This window comes from Gymnogyps californianus, chromosome 14, assembly GCF_018139145.2.
Source record: "Gymnogyps californianus isolate 813 chromosome 14, ASM1813914v2, whole genome shotgun sequence".
Lineage (NCBI taxonomy): Eukaryota > Metazoa > Chordata > Aves > Accipitriformes > Cathartidae > Gymnogyps > Gymnogyps californianus.
Genome location: NC_059484.1, coordinates 10,050,610 through 10,072,586, shown reverse-complemented (window position 1 = coordinate 10,072,586; position 21,977 = coordinate 10,050,610). Strand labels below are relative to the sequence as shown.

The following is a 21,977-nucleotide window of genomic DNA, read 5'->3' as shown; positions in this document are numbered from 1 at the left end:
CCTAAGGCTGTGCATTATAGTAGCCATGTGAAAAGATAAATGGAAATCATTACATGGAACTTTACGCAGCTTTTTCTGAGCTAGATGTGCTGCTATGGTGTGGAAAAACATGGTGCTGCTTTACAGCAAGGTCCCAGGGACTGAGGAGACAAAGGTGACCAGTTCTGCCTTCTCCTGTTCTTTCCCAGCTACCAGTTACTGCCAGTCCACTGGAAAACTACCACTCATTCCCCAAGAGTTTCCTGGCACCCTTCCCCAGCCCCTCTCTCAACTCTGGGCCTTGGTCCCCACCTAGGCTGGCAGTTTAACAAGCTGTGTTTGCAGACGTAACCCGACTTGTCCCTCCCTTACACATGGGCATCACTGTATGTCTGCAAAGCACCGGCTGCAGCACAGGATGCAGCCTGCCAGCTGAAGAGCGATGAGAAAACGCAGCGTGAGCTCCTGTGTGCTTCGGGATCCTTGCCACTGCGTGCCACATCTCCCCTCACCCCTAAGCAGATTGCTGCATTCAGGTGGTGTCTGGCTGATTTACAAGCATCATCCTTGAGGAGGGCTGCAAGAGGGGATGAATTTGTTCCCATTAGCAAACCGAGCCGATTGCCATGGAATGACTTTCCTTCTGTGACTTTTACGACATTGAAATTTCAAATGAATTCAGTGTTAGATGGAGTGTTTTGAACTGGTCTACACCACAGGGAATCCTTTTAAAATACAAGAGTGTTGCCCTTTTCTGGAAGCTCCTAGGAGCTGATTTAGTTTTAACAGCCAAACTAAGCTGCACCTGCTCAAGGGGATGGTGCCTCCATCCTCACACAGAGCAGACACCAGCAATAAGCTGTGAAATGTCCAGTGGGCAGGCAGCTTCATCACATATTCTTCCGAATGGTACCAATTATTTTACAGGCGAGAAGGCTACACATAAACAACACTTTGCCCTGCCTGCTCTGCCTCAAGTGTGTAATTAAACCTTACCAGTAGCTTATCCTGTAATTGCAGTTGCAACGCACTCCAGCCTCTGGTGCTCATCACAGAGGTGAAGGAGCATTTGCTGTATTGGCCAGTGCAGCTGCTTCACCAGAGCAGTCCTTCTCCCTCATTAGATTATAGTTAGAAGAATAAAATGCAGCTTATTTCTGCCCCTCACCCCCCGTCCTGCCTGCAGCGTCCAAGTGTGCAGAGTGAAAGACTCGACCTGATGGCACCTGTATTCTGATTTTTTTTTTCTGATCAAAGTACCAGGTCCCACAACCTGCCCCAGGAATCGGGGCAATGTTCAGCCTTTGGGGGCACCAGGGGACCCAGCCTCCTTGCTACAGATGTGGTGGTGTCATAGCAGACGTGTTTGTCTCTTCCTCCCAAAATTTTGCAAGTCAAGACAGCTGTGAAATATAGCTCAAATACAGATGCACAAAATGCATCTTTCAGCATCATGAAGCTTGGATGTGTCTTACTCCTCTGTGGGAGCATTTCTTGCCAGATACCCTGTGCTTGCTAGAAGCAGCTGGTCCAGCCACCAGCCTACACCGGTGGCCTCTCCTGCATGGGCTTCTGAGCGAAGGCAGCCTCTGCTTTGCAGCTGCTGGATGGATTTGGGTATTTTTCCTTCTTTGGTAAAAGCCTGGTGATTTTCTCCTCCAAGGAGCAGGCAGTGTTGGTGCTGGGATGCTTCTCCCCTCTCCATCTTTGGGAAGACCCAGAGTCTGCTTCATTCACGCACACTTAACTTCCATGTGCTTTGACTTTGCTCAGCTGGTTAATGCCTTACCTTCCGAGTGAAGTGTCCAAGCTGCCCTGGGCAGTGCTGGAGGTAGAAGGAAGGGCACTCCCGAACCTCCCCACACCTTTAAATCCCCCCTAGCCTGGCATGGCCAAGGTGAAAATCTGGGAAATTAATTAAGAGTCAGCATCCTGACTATCCCTTTGCTGTGAAAGGGAAAAATAACTGTCTACTGTAAAAATCTTCTTTGTAACACCTGCAGCAAGTAGCTTTTGTGACAAGCTCTTAATTCAAAATCCCTGCAGTGGGATTTTGTGAACACCCCTGAGATACGAGGCTTGAAATCTTCTTGTAAAATGACCTTTCTTGGACACACCTGTGCCTAGACACCTCACAGCTGTAAGGCCATGACAAGGAGTGTGAAAAGAATATCTATTCATGCTCGTCCTCCTTCACCCATCACTGTGTTGTGGATTTGGCTTGCACAAGACCTTTGGACAACAAGATATTGAGATGTTTCCTACTTTTACAGAGCAACCTCAAAGCTATTAGACCCCTCTACTGAGAAAGCTGTAGGACCACACTGGTTTACGGCTTTTCCCAGTTCACCAGTGCAAGGAGCTCCCAGATCACATGGGTACTTCATAACACTTGTTTTTCCTCAGCTAGTGCCAAGATGCAGCTATTTCTCTGCCTGCTGCCTGCTCCACATGCGCCTCTACCACTAGCTGTTCATTAGTGGTTGACCTCTGGCTAATTCTTCCATTGTTTTTCCATTCAGAGGAGCAGAATTCAGATAATCTGTAGGCTGAAATAATAACAATTGTAACCATAAAAGTAGGCAATTGTATCTTGACTCTAATGTCCCTTATCACTGGGTTTATCTCACAGATAGCATGTTTGCAGAGACCATGACCACTGCCCGTCTCAGCACTGCCCGTCTCAGCACTTGCCTTCCGCAGAGCAACCATGATTCAGCCAACTTCAATAACAATGAACTGGAGAATAACCAAGTGGTGGCCAAAATTGCAAACCTAAACCTAAGTCGGGTACCAGGACTTGCGACAGACAACCACATCATCCCTTGTTGCCCAAACCGACGGCAGCGTGCCCAGGGGGTCCCAGCCTTCCTGGACACAGACCTGCGATTCCACCCCACCCGCGGACCTGACATCACCTTTTCTCAGGACCGGATGGTTGCATGCACCAACTGGCAAGAAAGCAATAGGACTTTGGTGTTTTCTGACCGGCCTTTGCACATCGGTGAAAGCCTCTTTGTGGAAGTAGGACATCTTGGGTTGCCATACTATGGGGCCCTTTCATTTGGCATCACTTCTTGTGATCCGAGTACTTTACGGACAAATGAGCTCCCAGCAGATCCGGACTTCCTCTTGGACCGCAAGGAGTACTGGGTGGTTTACCGAGCGTTCCCGGTCCTCAACAGCGGCGACATTCTCAGTTTCATGGTCTTGCCGAATGGAGAGGTGCACCACGGGGTGAACGGAGCCAGCCGAGGAATGCTAATGTGCGTGGACACCTCACAGTCTCTCTGGGTGTTTTTTACAATCCATGGTGTAATCAACCAGCTCAAAATATTGGGTAAGTGCGGCCAAAAGAAATTATAATGGGGACCACGTGGCTGGTGACATTTCCTGGGCCAGAACGGGAGCTATGGGTTTGCATTTGCAGCGTTGCCTTTAGCAGGTGGTCACCGATGTGAGCAAGCAGCTCCTGATCTCACCTTGTGTTTGCAAACAAGAGTGAGCGAGACATGGTAGCTGTCACATAGATGTATGCAGCCTATGGAAGTCCCCCAGAAAATTGTGAGACTTGAGGGTTAAAATAAGCAGCAGGTAGGGAGGCAGGGATGGCTGTGGGGAGGACAGCTGGTTTTCAGAGGATTTGTTTTTAAAAGGGATTCTTTATAAACCCACTATTCCAGCCAACAGGTATGAAACTCCTGCCTTGGATTTTTGTGAGCGCAGCTCTGGTTTAAGCCTGTGTGTTGCTGATGGACCGTAATCGCTCCCCAACCACTGCCACAGCTCGGGTATCGGATGTCACTTTTGATCTATTGCTGGTGACCAGTTACAGTGCTTCTCCTTTCCTCTTGATAAGGATTCTGTCAGAAAAGCAGGTGTTGATGACTTTGTAAAGCAGGTTTTTCTCATTTAAAGCAATGCCCTTTCCCAGCTGCCCCTGACCTGACAGTGAGACAGTGATAGCTTGAGGCCGCTGCTGCTGGAGAGATCGGGACCGCAGGGAAGTGACTTTACACCCCAAATGATGGCTGTCAGATAACCTGGTGCTCGCTTCACTGAAGCACTGAACAGAAATTGTACAATGGCATAGTGAGGTCCAGGCCCTGGAGGTCACATCCAAAATCATGCACCTGTATCATTACTAAGGGGCAGCACTTAGCAGCTGGACTTTCTCCTAAAGCACCTTGCGCACGTGGGATGGGAGCGACTCACCAGGCTGAGGGGCATTTAGCTGGGGTTTGGGTGTCCGTCACCCCGCGGCAGGCTCAGCTCTCTCCTGTGTTTGCAGGCACTGTGCAGTCCAGCCCAGTGACCGTCTCTCCCTCAGGATCCCCCGGCGGCTCACAGTACGACAGCGACTCGGACATGGCCTTCAGCGTCAACAGGTCGTCGTCTGCTTCAGAGTCGTCGCTCGGTAAGGAGAGCCTAGCCCTCGGCACCCGCCTGTGCCGGCTACGCTGAGACAGGAGTCTGGGCTGATAGACGATGCTATGCAAGACAGCAGGGCAAGGTTAGGGGGGAGATGTTACATCAACAGAAATAATTGGAAGAAAAAACAAAGCAGTCGGAAGCTTTTCACAGCCTGAAGAAGGGCTGCGTGTTGCTTCCCACTTTGTCAGTCTGTCTAATGAAAGTGGTCCCTGCGGGGCTGCCCTTGCTGCAGCAGCAGTGCTGCAATAGCCGGGGTTGCGGTATCGTGCCTGGGGGTCTTACACCGCCCAGACTGCTGCGTTCTGTGCTGCCAAGGCTCTACTGCTGGAGGGATGCCCATGTCAATGCTCATGTGCGTTTGGGTCTCAGGCAGATGGCACTGGGTGCCCAGCCCGTACCGTCCCTGGCACACGCTGCCGTTGCGCTGTGCCACAGCCGCCCAGCATGGCCGGCAAGATGCAAGAGCACCCTGCGTGGAGCACAGCTCCTTTGGGGAGAGCGGGGCTCTGCACACCCACACCATGAAACAGGTGTGCAAAATCGCAGCCCTTGCTTGGGGAAGCCCAGGCAAGCCATGCTTTGCCCCATCTGTAAAAAAGGGATGGCAGGCTCTGCCTGGAGCTGTACCTGTGCTACCAATTAGAATATGCTGGGGTTTATTTGACCAAATGAACCAGGCAATGACTAAGGAAGGAAGAGCCTTAAAAAATTGACTTGAGGGTGTGCGTGTTGTATGTTGTCAGGTCTGCACCATCCCGGTGACTGAATGACCTTGTTCCTTCCTCCTCCTTTGCAGTGACTGCTCCCAGCTCCCCTCTGAGCCCCCCCATCTCTCCCGTCTTCCCCCCTCCGGAGCCATCAAGCAGCAAGAACGGGGAATGCACCGTCTGCTTTGACAGTGAGGTGGACACGGTGATCTACACCTGTGGACACATGTGCCTCTGCAACACCTGTGGTCTTAAGCTGAAGAAGCAGCTCAATGCCTGCTGCCCAATCTGTCGACGGGTCATCAAAGATGTTATTAAAATATACCGCCCTTAGTGCCCGGCTCGGGCTGTAGGAAGGGGGAACGCCGCTAGCAGTAACCATGCCTTTCCGTCCCTGCTTATGGGTTATCGTGCTGGTCAGTCGTTATCAAGTGGCTCGTTATCTGTGTTTCCTTATTTGACTGGTAGGGCACAATTCAGGGATAAAATTGAGCTGAGGATCACGTGGGGCCCAAAGGCACGGCTGCCATGTGCCCATGGGCGAATCCGGGGAATCGCGGTCTGGACCCGACCCAGCTGCAAATGAGAAATTTCCCGTGCAAAGGCTCTTTTTTTCCTCCTCCTCCTCCGGAGGAGGCTCGCTCTGGTTTGGATCAGGAAGGGGAGGTTGCCGCTTGGTCAGTGCCAGGTGCCACTGGGCTTCCCAACCCCAAAACCCCAACAGCTCTGGGCTGCTGCCAGGTGCTTGTGCTGTGGTGGAACAAAATTAGGACAAGGCCCAGTGGGACGGTTCAAAGTAGACAAAACTGATCTGGAAATGTCATGTTCATCCATGTAAGGGGAACTAGCTAAGGCCAAAATAGTAGCACAGCCAGATTCTCACTTGTTTGGGTTTCGCCCCCCTGAACAGGCTTCTGGGGCATGTGGAGAAGCTGGTCTGGACTTATGTAAAGCAGCTTTTGCATTCTGTGGCAGAGCAGGGACTTTTGGCCAGGGAGGCTGAGACCCGGGGAGCAGCCACAGGGTAGCAGTGAGGAGCACGAGCCCGCTGAGAGCCCCAGCCAACGCCAACTGCTGCAGCAGCAGTGATGGAGCAGCGGGCAGCCCCGATGGGCTGCTCAGGCACTGCCCGTATGGCTGGCTGCTGAAGCCGTAAATTGCAGCCTGTGGATGAGAGGGGCGTTTGGATGGGCACACTGCAAGCCTGGCTTAGAAAAAGCGCGGGACTGCCGCCATCTGCAATGATGGTGTTTGTCGCCTCCAGGCACACATGCCTGCGTTTTGCTCTGCTCCTCTTCACAGGTGTCATAGCCGCCATCTCGCACCGTCCTGCCTGGCTCGCCTCCCCTAGCCCTCCCCTGCAGCTAGTGCCACGGCAGGGCTCAGCCTTCCTCCCACCCCACCACAGGGACTTTTTGGAGCCTGCGGTGAGAAATTAATTTCTGACCCAGTCCCAGCAGGCTCACCTTCGTGTGCTGATTTTACCTGCTCTTTCTCCTGCCTTTCCAGGTTTCCCAGCACAGCTCCCAGCTGCCCCGACACTGGGTCCCAACAGTAGATGAGAACTTCTTGAGATGAACAGGGATCTATCTCACTTGGCTTTACTTAGAAGGAGGAAAGAAAAAGGCTCTGGGGCTATTATTAGATGTTGGGACTTAAAAGGTAAATGGGTTTCAGCTGTGATATTAGACAGCTATAAGGAGCAGCAGCCTGGATTAGCTGGGCAGCATCTGAGCATGCAGCATCGGGGCTGGTGTGAGGAGCTCGGTGTCCTCCTCCCTGCTGCTCCCGCAGGAGCTGCCCTCCATTCTCCGTCCTCCACCCTCTGCCCACTTGCACGGCTCCTATCCACTCCTTCAGCCTGAGCCTGGCCGGTTTCCAGCTGGTCGAGGTTTGTAAAGAGGGGAAGAGAGAGGATGCAAATGGGAGGATGAGGGAGGGGCTGGTGTCATTCTAGCTTGGTGACCATGTGCCACCAACTGCGTAAGAACGGCTTTCTTCAGAAAGGTGCAATTACCACATTTTAGTCCACAAAAGAAAAAACAGAATAGCAACCCCTGTACATTTCAGGGTTTCTGGGCACAGAGGGGCAGCCTGACGTTGTCTGTGTTTGTCACCTCACCTCGCCATTCACGCTCTCCTCTGAGGCACCGGTAGCCACCTGGGTGGTGGTTTGGCGGTGCCGGCAGTGCTGCGCTTGGTTACCGACCAGCACTCAGCCCCGTCCCAGCCCCGCTCTGCCATCAGGGAGAGCACACCCAGGGGAGCAACTCGTCCTCCTCCTGCAGCGGGCTGTGGCTGCCAGCTCATAGGGCACAGAGAAAACTTTTTTTTTCCTTGAAGAGCTAATTAACATTTTAATTAAGTGTATAAATGAGAGGCTGCTGTAGAGTGAGATCTTTCAGCCATTGCCCTGCTGCGTCGGCATGAGGGCCTTCTGGCTTTCCAGAGCCCTTTTTGGAAACTCAGCTCGTGCCACTGGTTGTGCCGCCGCCGAGCGTGCTCAGCCCGCAGCAGAGCCACCAGCACTGCGACTGGGGCACGAGTTCACTTACACCTTTGCAAGAGGAGGCAGCGAGGGCGGCTTTCCAGCAGCTGGAGCCTTGCCCAGACCTCCCGGCTGCCCTCCGCCCGGCGACTGCAGACATTGCCTTCACAGAGACCTCCCCGGTCCCGTGTTTGTGGACCAGGGTCCAGCTGTGGTCAGTGGGCACAGCACTAAGAGCACCGTGATGGCAAAGTATGTGAGCATGGGATGAAAGGCCAGGTGGGTTCACCTACCTGGTGAACAGGCTGCAGTGGGAAGCCTTTGCATGATGAGGAATTCAAGGAAAGTTGTCTGAATCCACAGCGAGCGATGCTAGCTGGGATCAGGTCTGGGCTAGCAAATGCCAGCGGCTATCCCTGGGGCTGCTGTCCCAGTTTCAGGGGTGCCCGGTCCCTTTTGGTGGCTGCACACAGCTACGTGTGCGAGCAGAGCAGAGCCCATTTGCTTGGCTGACACCTCAGGTCCTCAATGAGCGGGGCTAGTTGCATGCCTGGGGTGGGGTGAGTTTTTTTTGGTGTAGCGCTCTTTTTTTTTTTTTTTTTTTTTTTTTTTTTTTTAAGCTAGCAAGGAGAAATACCGAATTCACCCCAGGCTGTGTCCGAGCTGTTCAGGACACATTGCACAGGTTGAATTTTTGCTGTAGCAGCTGAGACTGGTTTCCAGAAGGGCAGCATCCAGCAGGGCCAGCAAGGGAGCCAGCTCAGTCAGGGTCCGGAGTGCGGCCGTGCAGCGAGCGGGACGTGAGAGCAGTGGACGTGTCGCCCTGCCTATCCAAGAGCAACAGGAATTTTCGAAAATAGGCCTCTTTTAAAAAAAAGATTTCCAGGAAAAGGTAGCCTCTTACAGATTTAATTGTTAGTACTCGTATTATTGCTATTTTTTTTAAACAGTCCAATGATACATGATTTGTACAGAAGATCTGTTTGTGCCTTATAAGGGTGTCTGTGCACTTTTTATCCTTTTTAAAGCAACTTTTAAAAAGAAAAAAAACAGGGGGAGAAAACAACACAGATCAATGGTAGTTTTATAGAATTTTGTGTTCACTGAGAATCTTGCTTTTTATATATATATATAGGAGTGAAAAAGTGTTTATTTCCATGGATTTTCCCCCCTCTCCTCCTAACCTATTTGTTTAAAAATTGAAAAAAAGGAAGAATGAAAGAAAAAGAAGAGATGGGGAACTCTTTTACCTTTCCCCTTTCTGAGACAGTTACTCTCTTATCGTTACCTTTATGATTCAATACTGTGACCTGTACATCATGTTTAAGCTGAATCAGATTTTGGACCTCTGTATTAGGCTTTTCAAGCAAATCATTTGGGGGACCGGGGGGGAGGGCATCGCACGAGGGAGGGAACTGCACTTCTACATGTCAGTGCTCTATAGCGTTGTGTTCAGTGCTGTGTGTTTTACTTTTGTCCATTTACCTGTTTTACATTAATATAATTTTACTTGTTTATGAAACAAATAAAACTTTGGCTTGTAAAGAGTGCTTGCTCCCAGACATTTAAAAGTGTTTGACCTGAGGGTGAGCAAATCCTTTATTTCCAAAGTGTGGTGATACTAATACATAGAGGCAGAGCACCTCCGTTCAGCTCAGCCACCTCTGCTTCAAAAAAAAAAATGTTAGGCACTTCAAATACCTTGCATGAGCTTTGCCTTGCTCCTGGGAGGTCACTGCACAGTGGCTGCTCAGTCTCTTGATGGGCAGGGAGGATTCCTGGCTCATTTAACCTTGCAAACCCTTGAAAGTTTGGCTGGCCACTGCAGTAAAAGCAGGGTGTATTTTAGGGCTACAGAGGTGGGGGGTCCCGTGGCAGATGCCTTCTCCAGGTGCCCCAAATTCCTCATCCAACCTGCACTGTCTTAAGCAAGGCAGCTGCCAGCCTGGCCCCGCTCCTGTGCCCGCGCTGGGGCTGTGGCAGCCTGGGGACCGGACCGGCTGGCCCAGGGAGGGGGTGATGCAGACACAGGCTTTTTCTTTTTTTCCTTTTTGTGTTTCTTGTTTCCTTTTTTTGTTGTTGTTGTTTTCATTTTTGTTTTGTAGCAATGCCTGGCTCTTTATTTCACAAGCAGAGGCCAACAGAAGGTTGCTCTGTAAACTGTTTATATCCTGAAATGTGGCCTGCTGAAGCCAGACACCAGTCAAGCAGCCTCAGATGTGGTTTAAAGCAGAGTGGAAGAATTCATTCATAACTCTGCCCTGGCAAGAACACAGCCACAGTTAAGTATTTGCACGAAAACCCTTGCGAGCCGCAGGTGGCAAAGGAGCCTGACAATGGCTATTTATGCCAAAATGCCTTTTTATAAACTCTGCTGCCCCACTTCTTTATCCAGAGAGCTGATCCTTGTGAGCTGCCAACCGGCTAATGCTGCCAGTCTCAGGCCATGGAGCGACTTTGCACCACACTTAGCGTTAGTGTGATGACCTGCTTCAGCCACTGCCAGCCTGAGCCCCCGGGAGACCGTGGAGGACCACTGCCCGCTCCCATCACCTGCACCCGCAGTCCCCCTGCCACTCTCCTCCCTTCTGCCAGCCTGGGTTCCATAACACACGTACCAGCCCAAACTGAGCCTCCCATGGCCGAAGCCCAACTCTCATTAGCGCTCTGCCAGCTCTGCTCGTGGTGCAGCCACAGAGGCGCTGGAGATTTGGGCAGCAGCCGGCATCGCTCAGCGCCAGGAGCAGCGTGCCCACGGGGACGTGGCGTGGCACCGTGCCAGCTGCAAGGAACTGCCAGAGGTGGGATGGGCCCCGCATGGCCATGCTGGTGCAATACTCCAGGTTATGTCACAGGCTCCACATTTCTGTCCCGCGCACTGATCTGCTGCTGGGTGGCAAGTGGCAGCCTCAGGGTGGGTGCTGTGTGCTGGGCTGCTGATGTGCAAGCCCTGCATGGAGCACAGGCGGGCAGGCGCTCACTCCTGGCATGGGGCACATGCTGCAGGCAGGTGAGCAAACACGGGCTGTCAGGGGGAAGCAAGATGGGCCCCAATGCTACGTGCAATGCAGCTGACACCGAGCTGTTACCTGCTGCCTGCACAGCCCTGCATATGGTCCTTGCAGCCCTGTGCAGGATCTGTGCAGACTAGGTGGGTTATGGCCACCTGAAAGCCAGGGGGTGAGTGTGGACAAGGCTTGCATGTCCCAGGCTGGCATGCGGTGAGCTGGGCCAGTGGAAGGTGCTCTTGCATGTCTTTTTTCCCCCCTTCTCGCCTACCCCTTACCAAGCACTGCATATGTGCAATACCACAGCCCTCTGCCAGCAGGCACTTGGGCTCTGGGATCCAATCCCTACTTTTGCCTGAGCCTTTTCAATTAATGCAGCCCTGTTCCCCAGCCAGCCTGAACCCCCAAGAGCCCCTCAGGACGGGCAGTCTTTCTCTCTCTTTCTGCACTTCCCAAAAATCACCAGGCTCAACCTGCTGGCTTGAGCTCAAAGTAAAACACAAGTGCTACACTTGCACTGCCCCATTTGCTGGGACACCTATCCAGGCTTGGGCACAAAGGTGAGACCCAAGGAGCCATCAGGATCCCCGTGACCCTCACCGCTCCCAGGCACTGCTGTGTGTGGCAGGGAGCACAGCCAAGGCTGCCCGGATGTACAGACAGATGGTGCGTCCCACTGATGCAGGGCTGGGAGGGTCAGTTGTGCAATGCTCCTCTGTCTACTGGGTCATAGGGATGGGAAGAAAAAGCAAAGCTTTGCTGATCACTGTTTAACCTAGCAATGACATTTCTCCTTCTCTTGAACGCTGGGGTACACGCAGTCTGAAGTGGGGACTGGGCTAAAACCCCACATTGGGAGTGTTGATACAGCAGCAGCTCCCCCAGCCACAGCTGCACAGGAAAAACATCCCCCTGTGCCAGAGCAGTGCACAGACACCACACACATACCCACACCTGAACCCTGCTCCTGCAGTGCCTCCAGCATGGGATACCCAAGAGGTGACCTGGGGCACAGCAGCGATGGAGGAGCTGGGCTATTCATGGCCAGGAACCGTAAGTCAAAAGTCCAAGCATCGTGAGCCGTCCCAGCCCCATTGCAAGCGACATTGCAGCCAGAAGCCATTGCCACAAGCCCCCGTGAAGCCAGGCAACACAGCACCACCTCATTTGTCTCCCAGCAGACAAAAGCACGCGAGGACGGAGAAATGCTTCACCTGGGGACGGCTCCTCCGCAGCACGAGGGAGTGCAGCTCAGTGGCTCAGGGCTCCTTGCTGGTACCACTGTTGCAGCAACAAGCAGCATGTGCCAGACCCCAAACCAGCTCCCTGGGCAGAGCTGCCATCGCTCCAGGCAGGAGAGCAGCACACCTCCCAAGACAGCCACCGTGCAGCACCCCAGATATACACCAGCCAGACACAGGTTCACAAGGGTGCTTGAAACCAGTCAAGCAGTTTCTTTTTATTTCTTAAAAAAAGAAAAAAAAAAAAACAAACACCAAAAAACCCCAAAACCCCACCAAATAAAAAAAAATCAATCCCCCTAATGGTGAAAGTCTAGATACGGCATTTACACAGCTACATCTATCCTCTGCTGACCCCCCCACCCGCCCACAGTAATGTAGATTTATACGCGCTTACATAATATAGCGAGACATGGACAAACAAATGGGCTTCGAGAGCCTGCGAGAAGGAGCGGGGCACAGCAGGGGCCTCCAGCCTGCCAGGGATGTGCCGAGCCACGGGACCTCGCCGACACCCAGCTCTTCTGCCCCAAGCCACAGTGATGCCCCCCCTTGCTGCAAGAAATGGCTTCGGGCTGCACTGGTGGTGGGCAAGGAGGAAGGTTGGCCTTTGGCTGATGGGGTGATGTGCCTTGCAGCCAAGCTCAGGGTACCAAGCCTCCCAGCCGCCCTCCTCCTTCTCACGAGGTAGTCGGGGAGCCTGGCCGCATTTGACATGCGAGATACAGAGAGGAGGTGCAGCCTGGCAGAGGGCATGTGTGGCTGCCAAACCAGGGGGCACATGTCGGATGGCGGGGTCAAAGCCCTGCCAGCCCAATGGCTCTCAGTATCTTCCTGACAGGAGCCACTGTCCAGCCTGTGGTCCCTTCGCAGACGGAAGAGTGGTAGGAAGGGGTAAGGCTGCAGATGTCGGCACCCTACTGCGGGTGCCCCCCCTCACTTGGGCACTCACCCTGCCTTCTTGGGAGCTCTTTGGGAACAAGGGAGCGATCCTGTCACGCGCTCAATGAGCCAAATACAGTACTTGTGTCAGCAAAATGAAGCACTACCAGTTCTGAGGTTCAGTCTGGGAGGAAAGCAGAAATAGCCCTCATTTAGTACAGAGGCCACAGAAATAGCGTTGTCCCCTCTGAGGAAAGCCGAGGGCAGTGAGGTCTCCGAGACACAGAAAGGAGAGACACTTCTGAGATTAAAAGGCCATTCAGCAAAGAGAGAGCAAGGACACAGTGCCACGGGGAAGGGCACACAGCCCTTCCACCACCTGCGTGAAAATGCCAGGGTGGACGGGGGACACAGGTCCAGCCCCCTGCCCAGATACAGTGGGGGCAGGATTTAGCCGCTGGGTAGCTCTGGCTTAACTTATCCTGTCCCCATTCCTTTCCAAAGCAAAAAGGATTTACTGGAGCAAAAGATGTGCAGAGACAAGGCAGAATTGTTCCCCCAATCCACCCTGCAACTCTCCAGGGAGAACATCAACACCTCGCAATGTGCCACGCAAGGAACTTTGTTATTGGATTGGGTTGCAAATGTATTTCTTATTGCCAGCTCAGGTGAGTCAGCCTGATCAGAGGCTGATGTGCCACCAGAGAAAACCGTAGGTGGGAGGGAGAGGAATCAGCTGGAGACCAGGGTGCCTGAATTCCCAGGGCTAAAAATGAACCTTGGGGCTTCTGGGTATGAGGCCGGACTGGGATGGTCAGGGCTTCTCTATCAGATCAAACTAGGGCTGGGACAAACTGCCCCTTCACCCTCCCAGAACGACCCTGGCCTGAGGCACCACCATTTTCATTCTGTATGCAGACAGAGATATCTTCAACTCCACATTTCCAGGGTAGAAAATATGGGACAGAAGGAAGCGAGCTTTTGGGGAGTGGAGAACACTCCTTCAATTCTGCCAGCCTCAAATTAGAGGGAAAGCTATAATTTTTTTCAGCAGCAAAACAATGTGGCTGCGGAGCTGCGGCTGCAGCGCTTACACTTGCAATTAGACTAGAAAGGGCAAGGGGCTTGGTTAACAAGAAACTCACAGAAGCACCGGGTTTAAAGCTCTTCTGGAGAGAGAAATGTGGCCCTGAATCTGCAAGTAGCCAAGTACAGAAGGGAAGAAAGCAGCACTGGCGAAGGACAGCTCATTCACGCTCATCCTCCTGCTGGGATAAGCAACACTGAGGGCAAGATTAGGCTTGGCAGGCAGGAAAGTCAGCATGGAAAAACCCCAGGCTCTGCTTGACCTGGAGCCCCCCAAACAGCCCGCCATGCAGGATGAAATGAAAGTACCTGGAAGACAGGCAGATGGGGTGACAAACAAGGCAGGGAGCCCCTGAGCACCAGACACGCCTCGCAACTGGTTGTGATGAGGAGCTGAACTCCCACATTCTGGATTGCACTTCATGATAATATCAGCACCTACTGAAGGATCCACCTCCTGGCTGCTGCCCGCCAGCCTGGGGAAGCTCTGTGGGTTGCGGGAACGGGTGGTCCCCTATTAGTCCAACAGGCAGGGCAGTCTGTGTGGGAAGGAAAGCAAAGCATCCTCTTTCCAGGGTTTTTGGGGTCATTTTGGTCCTCTGTGCCTTGCATAGTATTCTTCAGCTACTGAAGCAAAACACCTCTTCTTGTTTGGTTGGAATACTGCAAGGGAGAAGCCTGCATAGTGTCCTGGATCAGCACAGAGAGGACCTGTTATATAGTGTGTGTGTGCATGTGTGTGTGTGTGTGTGTGTGTGTGTGTGTGTTTTTCTATATTTTTCCACCAGGAGGATGTTGAAGTTAACACTTGTCGTCGTAGAGCAGGGAAGGACCAAGGGATGGTCCCATGGCATGTGTGTGGGGGGAAGCAAGGCACAGCCCTTAACCAGAGCGCAACCTGTGCCTGCACGTGCATGCAGAGCTACAGGGACCTCGTTCTCAGCAATCATTCCTCCTTTTCGCCATGTTCCCTATCGCTCTGCTACATCCCTGGACTAAGCAACGTGACTTACAACATTTGACCGTGACCCTGAGCCTCAGGGAAAGGCAAATCCTTTTGTGCGGCCAGATTTCCTTCGTTGGTACCGTTCCACGCTTCACTTCTCTCCCTGGCTACTGCTGTATTTCTTTTTAATTCCCCGTACAGGTGGCAAAAATGTCAATCAAGGTCCATCTCCCCAGCACGGAGAACCATGGTAGCCATCGTATGCCACGAAGCTTGGCTAGAGCAGCGCTGGCTGCACAGCTGGGCTGCCGGCGCGGCCACGGGGAGCTGGGGGGACGCGGGGAGGAGGGTGGGTGGGAGCACACGGGTGGGGAGGGGAGGCTGAGCTGCTTCCTCCACGCTGCCCCAATGGGCACCAGCTGGGATGCGTGGGATCTCAATTATTATCTTTTTTTTTAAAGCCAGCCTCACAGAAAACTATAAATTAATCTGCTAATTAAATACTCAGGTGAGATACCAGGGAAACTCCAGCTGTGCAAGCAGAGGAGCGGCTATGGCTTCTTCCGTAGGTAATTGGAAGGGATCCAGCCCTCCCAGCATGGACCCCCAGTCAGGACCTTGCAAAACCACCAGCCACTGCTGTTCTTCTCACGAACTTCAAACAAAGTCCCTTCTTTAAAGCTGTTGGTCTCCTCGTCGCCTTCAAAATCCGCCACTGCCACATAGAGAGCTTCCCTGGAGATGTCCGGACTGGAGATGGGGGCTGAGGTCCTCTCCTTGGCTTCCCCTCTCTCCACGGGCTTGGATATGACCTTTGGGTTTACACTGCTTTTCACTTTGGCTTCGTCTTGGACGGAGGCAGAGAGGAATGGCTTGGCTTTCGGAGGAACCAGCATGGGCCTCCCCGGCACCGGGGATGACCTGATTTCAGGCGCTTCCCGTGCCGGGGCCCTGAGATCCGCCGTGGGGCCAGAGGCAGGACTCCCCGTTTTCTTCGGTGGGGGTGGTCTGCGGGGTGGCACAACGGGGCGCTGCGGCGGGGGCTCCCTGGCACCCGGGGTGTTTGCTGGGCCCAGGGGAGATTTGGGCAGCGCCTCTTTTGTGGCGTGGCTGTCCAGCTTGGGCAGGGGTTTGCTCTCCATGCTCGGTCGCTCCTGAAACCTTCCAGAAGCCTCCGAAGAGACCATGGCGTTACTGAAGGAGCTGTCGCCAGCAGTGGTGTCCTGATCAGAGGGTTTCTCTGGGCACTTTGCAGGTCTAAGCTTGCTCCGCAGGCTGCAAATGTCCAGTTTATCATCAGCTGGAGGTGGGTCAGTCCGGGGGGCTGCAGCGGGTTTAGGTTTAATCTGAGGTCTTGACTTCAAGAACGGATTCTGGGCAATGGGCTCAGGCTTGTCCTCCACGGGCTCAGCTTTTGGCTTGGTTGGCTTGACAATGGGCCGGAGGTTTGGCTTCTTCACTTCCTTGGCTGACACCTTGTGTCCACATTCCAGTCCCATTTCGTTTTTCAGCTGGAAGAGTTTGCCCTTCTCTGGTTTCAGCTCAGGCTTCTTGCTGTCCTTTGGGGCCGCCGACTGCTTGGGTGGGATCATGGGCAAAATCATGCCCGGGGGCTTGGGGGGAGGCCTCTGCCTCTCCAGCAACTCGCCTTCTGATTTAATGATGGACTCCTTCCTGGGCGGCAGGCTGGGCTTCTCCTCTGTGTCGCGGTCCGAGATCTCCTCGTAGCCACCGGCAAAGCCTAGGTCCCCACTTTCGGGAGCCTCCTTCCCCTTCCAGTCTTTGGCCCACTTCCCACCACAGTCCGTACCGTTAGGAGGAGCCTCCGGCAGAGGACGGCACGGTCCCGTCACTTCCTCGCTGGCGCTGCTGTCGGCCGTGGCATCGCCGAGCCGGAGCTGGGCCATCTCGTTGGGCAGCGGAGCCAGGAAATTTGGCCTGGACGCGTTGCTGGTTTTCTTGTACTTATCAATGAACGTGGCGGGGGCCCAGCCTTCCTTCTCCTCAATCTGAATGTACCACCAGCCGCTCAGGTTCTTCTCAATAACCTACCGAGGGGAAAGGAAACCTCAGACATCCATGCAGGAGCCCTCTCTGCACAAGAGGGGATGCTGGGTGTCTCTGAAATGATGTCAGGGTGGTATATAGCCTCGGTGCCTCCCTGTCCTGGTAACCAAAAGCCATATAATCACAGGACTGGTATCCTAACAGGAGGGGAACTCGCTAAGGACCTCTGCCAGGGAAGGGGACCTGCGTGCCATGGGACTGCGGAACGACATAGACATGTCAAGGAGCTGCAGCTGAGCTGTCACCATCCCACCCACGAGACAGGACCAGGATGCTGGGTACTGGCGGTGGCCACTGCGCGGCACTGTTGGAGCGATCAACCGGCAGCGATACTGCACGGATCAGCAACTGTCCGGCCTCTGCGAGCTCCAGAAGTGGGGCTGGGACCTGGGAGAAGCTGACTTGGGCAGCTGTACAGGAAAAATCCTCTTAGAGAGGCACAGCTTACATTTTGAAAAGCAAAATCACATCTGCAAGAGGGATTCTGTCAGCAAAAGCGGGTGTGCCAGGAAAGCAATTCTGGAAGGGCTTTTAACTTCACACCTGGCCTAACTAAGAAAAAAGCCACCATCTCTACTCCCATTTGTGGTGTGGTTTTAATTTCTGTTAGCTCAGACAACACAGCACCCACACACTTGGGGGACAGGAGGCCACCAAAAGCACCACAGACTCCAAAGTCTTGTGAGCTCATACAGGTTTCTCCCCCACTCTAGGAGAGGCCTGGGATGTTAAAAGTTCACAGAGGCAATCACATGCACCACCATGCCTGGTTTCCACCCAGAACGCCGTGGTGAGCAGACCTTCCCTGCCTGGAAAAGGAGCTCCTGCCTGAAACAGCTCCCAGGGCAATGGGAGTCAGGAGCGCTGCACTGACGTGAAGATGCGAGAAGGGAAGATGACAGTCTCACCTCTACTTTCATTCCTGCCTGGAAGCTGATGCCGTCAGGGATGGTGGTCTGGAAGTCAGCGATGGTGTAATACTCCTCTTCCACTTGAGGAGGGACAGGAGGTTTAGGCAGGTTCAAACCACGTGGCTATGACAAGAAAAAAGAAAACCCATCAGCGTGTTTCTACAGCACGTGTGACACAACATCCACACAGCCCACCAGCCTGCAGAGACAAGCCAGCACGGCCAGGCCAGGGAGATCAGCTGTGCCCATGCAGCATCCTCACCAACACAAACCAGCAAACCATCTCCAGGCTGAGCGGAAAATTGCTCAGTGCCAGAGCTCTTGCTGACAGCAGAGTCACCCTCCCCAGAAGGAGGGAGCCAGTTTGCAGCCTCCCACTGGCAACCCAGCCTTGCAGGACAGACTGGCCAAAAGTTCACTTAAAGACCACATCCAAAGAGAGGAGTCTTAAGACAGCAGGGAGGTGGCATGCATACTCCAGCCTTGACCAAGAGCAGAGCCCATGGTACAGGGGCAAGATCCCAGGCAAAGAATGAGTGACGAGAGCTCCTTTCAGTGCTCCTCTCCGACTCCCTTTGCCATTGCTGCTCTCCTACATCAGCTGGCACTTACTATGGTGAGATCCCGGCGAGGAGGGGGTCTCTGCCTCATCTTTGGTGACTCTATGGAGGAAGAATTTCAGATGCTGTTGAGTTTCTGGCTTTTGGTCACACGTGTGTTCACAAAAGACGAGTGAAAGAGAAAACAGAAAGGCAGGGACCAAGCCTGCCCCATGGGCAAGGAAGCCGAAGGAGGAACCTGTCTGCCCAGTACCCTGAGTGGCATGGGTCACCCAGGTTTTAAGGGCATCCCACTGGAAGAGGAACTAGCTTTGCACCATCAGGTGCTGCTAGGAAATGCAGCTGAAGTCACCACATGAAACTGCTTTTTCATTGCAGGCCTGACCCAGAAGACCTGGCCGGCAGAGGGGTTAAAATGCCCCAGCTTCTGAGAGGAGAGCATCTCCAGTCTGGGAGGGGAAGGCTTTTATCCCCATCACATTTGCTGATCCTCAGCAGGTCCTGGGGAAGCACTGTGCTCGTGCCCCATCTGCCTGTGCAATGTCACCTCCAGACCTTGATGCAGAGCTCACAGCGCCTGCAAGCCTTCTGCCTCCCCTCCCACCCCGTTATATCACCCAAAAGCCTGCAGGAAAGGCTGTGCTGACACCCCAGCCACCACCAGCCTCCTCCCGACCGGCCACTTACTGCGTCGGATGTCAGCATTGGGCAGGGGACGGCTGTCCAATCTCCCATCCCTTTGGCCAGCGAGCCCATCCTTCTCTCGGCTCGTCACAACCTGCTGCCGGGAGATGCCATCCAGATCCAAGGCACACGAATGAGCAGAGGAGCCTGACCCCAGCTTCTGTGAGAACATCTCTCCATTCCCCTTTTTGAGGTAGGAGGCAGGGGCCCAGCCTTCTTGGCCCTGGTACCTGTGGTGGCAACAATGGCAGCATCACTGCGCAGAGCCCCTGCACTGCACCGGGGCCGCAAGCCCTTCCCGGAGGAGCGATCCACTGCGCTCAAGTGGCATTGAGCCATCGGACATCCCTGGAGCCAGAACTCAGGACACGCGTTGACCGAAGGTACCGCGTGATCTGGGCAAAACGAGCTTGCCAGGTGTCATGCTCTGTGGCACGTGGGCACCTGGAGAGCTCCAGCCATGACTAACGCTCCCGTGCAAGCTGGCCACCGGCAGCGGGCCGAGGGCTGGGAACAGCGCAAAGCCCGATTTCCTTTTCACCTCTGCAATGGCACCGGTTCAGGAATGAAGCACACTGGCAGGGGAAGCAGAGGGGAAAACCAGAGGGCTGTTGCTAGGATTGATGTACCTGGTCTTTGGAGAAAGCACAAGCCCTCTGCCTGTGCGCCGGCAGCCTGGATCCCTTCCCTGCTCTAAATCTGCACTGTTTAGGAGAGAAACCAGCCCCACGATCTGATTGAAAAACCACATCCGCGGAGTCTCCCTGCCATGCTGGAGGGTCCTGCGCCAGCGTCAGAGACTCTCCCCGCTGGCTGGGCTGCAGCCACTACGCTCAGATGGCACCAGCTACTGAGCTTGTAATTGCCTTTAGAGCTCTCGTGGCAGCTCTCCTCTGCTTAAAAAGTCAATGGACATTTTTCTGGGGCTTTACTGCTGCCAAGACCACAGGTTCAATGTCAGGTTAAGAAAACTGCAGCATGTGCTCCCACCCTGCTCAAGTCCGGCCGTTTGCTAGACCACAGACAAGAGAAAATGAGCTTCCAGGAGAAAACAAGTATCAGCTCGGGACAATCTGGAGTCTTTGGCCTCAGCACACCCTGCACAGAGCAGACCTGGCCCGGGCAACAGCCCTTCTCCGCAGGAGCCTCCTAACACAGCCAGAGGATCCAGCCTGCCTCTGGGACACTCACTGGTTTTCCTATCAGCAGCACATGACGTAACACTAATGCTCTCACACCGATTCCCTTTGCACTGCTGGGGCATGTGATGCCGTGATGCAGTCCACCTCCCAGCACAGGAAACTGGGGGATTTTAAAGATGTTTAACCACAGCTATGCTTGGCTGAAGCCCTGAACGTCAGCTAGCCTTAGTCAGTAGGGATGGAGAGAAATGAGTTCTGGCACTCTGCCGTTCCTGACACCCTAGACGTGCCTTTGGACTGTACATCCCACGTGCATCGGGTCTCTGCTTTGCACAGCCCCGGCTGCAGTGCCAGGGAAGAGGAAGAGGTAGGGACGGTACCTGATTTTCCACCAGCCCTCCAGGTTCTTCTGGATCACCTCCACCACAGCCCCTTTGTCCAGGTTCATTTCATCCTGGTCTCTTGCAGTATATGGGTAAATAACGGTGTACTTCTCCTCTGTTGGAAAGAAACTACAGTTTCACGGAGATACTGTTTTACGGAAACCTGGACTCAGTCGAACAATGGTTAAGTGCTTTACATAATGATAATTCCTGTCGTAATACAGGTGCAAACACACAGAGATACACAACCATTCATAAAAGAAATGCCAGTGAAATATATTTCAAAACAAACCCAGCTGCATTTTCAAATGTAAGCTTTGGTGAGCTAGTCTGGCCCAAGAAGAAGTTGTCTAAAATAGTTCCTCCTCTCTCTTAGGACTAAAGGCTATCTTTTATATGACAGCTGTCCTTTCACCTGCTCTTCACAGAGGCCCTTCCATGCATCCATTTCAGTTCAAATTTCTTTCTCAGAGCCTTTAAAGAGCTGTCCTCTATACAGGGAAAGAAATCCCACAGGCATCAGGGAGTAACCCCACACATACAGACGTGCTCTCACGCACAGCTCTCAAACCGGTCTACAACAGCAGGTCTACATGAACTTCCCCGTTCAACAGCTGGGTCCCCCAAGACATCGGTCAAAGCCATGTAATGAGCCTGGAGAAGAGTCTGATGTCTTGTCCACCAGACCAAATGAGGACATGGATGCTCTTCCCTTCAAGAGGAGGGGGAAACATCCTAACAGCCATGTGGACAACATGTCAGACAAACAGGTCCGTCCATCCACCCCTCTCCCCCACCTTGTCCTGTCCTCTCTGGAAGAAACCCAGGAAAGCAATTGCCTATGCTCAAGCAGTGCCACAATAGGGTGAAGGCCATTTTGGGAAAAGCCTGCCTCCAAAACCCACACCTCTGGACATTCATATATCCCCACTGTGCAGGCTTCCTGGATTTGTCTTCTTGGAGGAGCACAGCCCTCGAAGGGCCTGATTTCCCACCCCCTTCATGCAAATGAGTCAAAGCAGAAAATGTCCTGTCACATCCAGCAAAACCAAGCTGGCTCTTCTCCTCCTGACCCCATCTGAACCAGCAGCCCCAGGGCCATCGCTCAGAGGAGTGACTCTTACAGGAACTAAGGCAGCAGTTGCGAGAAGTCTGCATACATGTGCTGGGGGAAAGCAGAAACTCCAGCCTCTGTACCCAAAACAAGCCTCAAAAAGTGAGAAGGAACAGCTGACAGAGGAAAGAGAGGTGGACATGAGTGGGCCTAATGGAAGGATGAGAAGCATATATGGCACGCATTGAGGACTGACACAAGCAGGGTTCATCACATGCAAAGCAAACAAACATGCAGACAACAAGGCTCCAAGCACAAAACATGGGCAGCCGAACAAGTCTCTATGAAGTCCACCTTGACCCCATCCACTGGTGTACAAGTCCCCAAGAGTCCGACGGCGGCCAA

The 21,977-nt window shown here is 53.4% G+C and overlaps 2 protein-coding genes across 2 annotated transcripts in view; one reads left to right on the top strand and one right to left on the bottom strand.

Annotated features, from left to right (window-relative positions):
* The window catches only part of NEURL1B (neuralized E3 ubiquitin protein ligase 1B), a 33,321-nt gene extending 26,756 nt beyond the window's left edge, over positions 1–6,565 (top strand). Inside the window, exons 3-5 of the mRNA XM_050905334.1 lie at positions 2,612–3,319; positions 4,271–4,396; positions 5,210–6,565. Of these exons, the coding sequence (XP_050761291.1) occupies positions 2,612–3,319; positions 4,271–4,396; positions 5,210–5,454 (1,079 nt within the window). The 3' untranslated portion in view covers positions 5,455–6,565. The remainder of the gene's footprint in view (positions 1–2,611; positions 3,320–4,270; positions 4,397–5,209) is intronic.
* A 5,668-nt stretch (positions 6,566–12,233) lies between these two features.
* SH3PXD2B (SH3 and PX domains 2B) overlaps positions 12,234–21,977 on the bottom strand; it is a 79,823-nt gene continuing 70,079 nt past the window's right edge. Inside the window, exons 9-13 of the mRNA XM_050905317.1 lie at positions 20,516–20,633; positions 18,997–19,223; positions 18,362–18,411; positions 17,747–17,872; positions 12,234–16,819 (exon numbers count right to left, since the gene is read on the bottom strand). Of these exons, the coding sequence (XP_050761274.1) occupies positions 15,323–16,819; positions 17,747–17,872; positions 18,362–18,411; positions 18,997–19,223; positions 20,516–20,633 (2,018 nt within the window). The 3' untranslated portion in view covers positions 12,234–15,322. The remainder of the gene's footprint in view (positions 16,820–17,746; positions 17,873–18,361; positions 18,412–18,996; positions 19,224–20,515; positions 20,634–21,977) is intronic.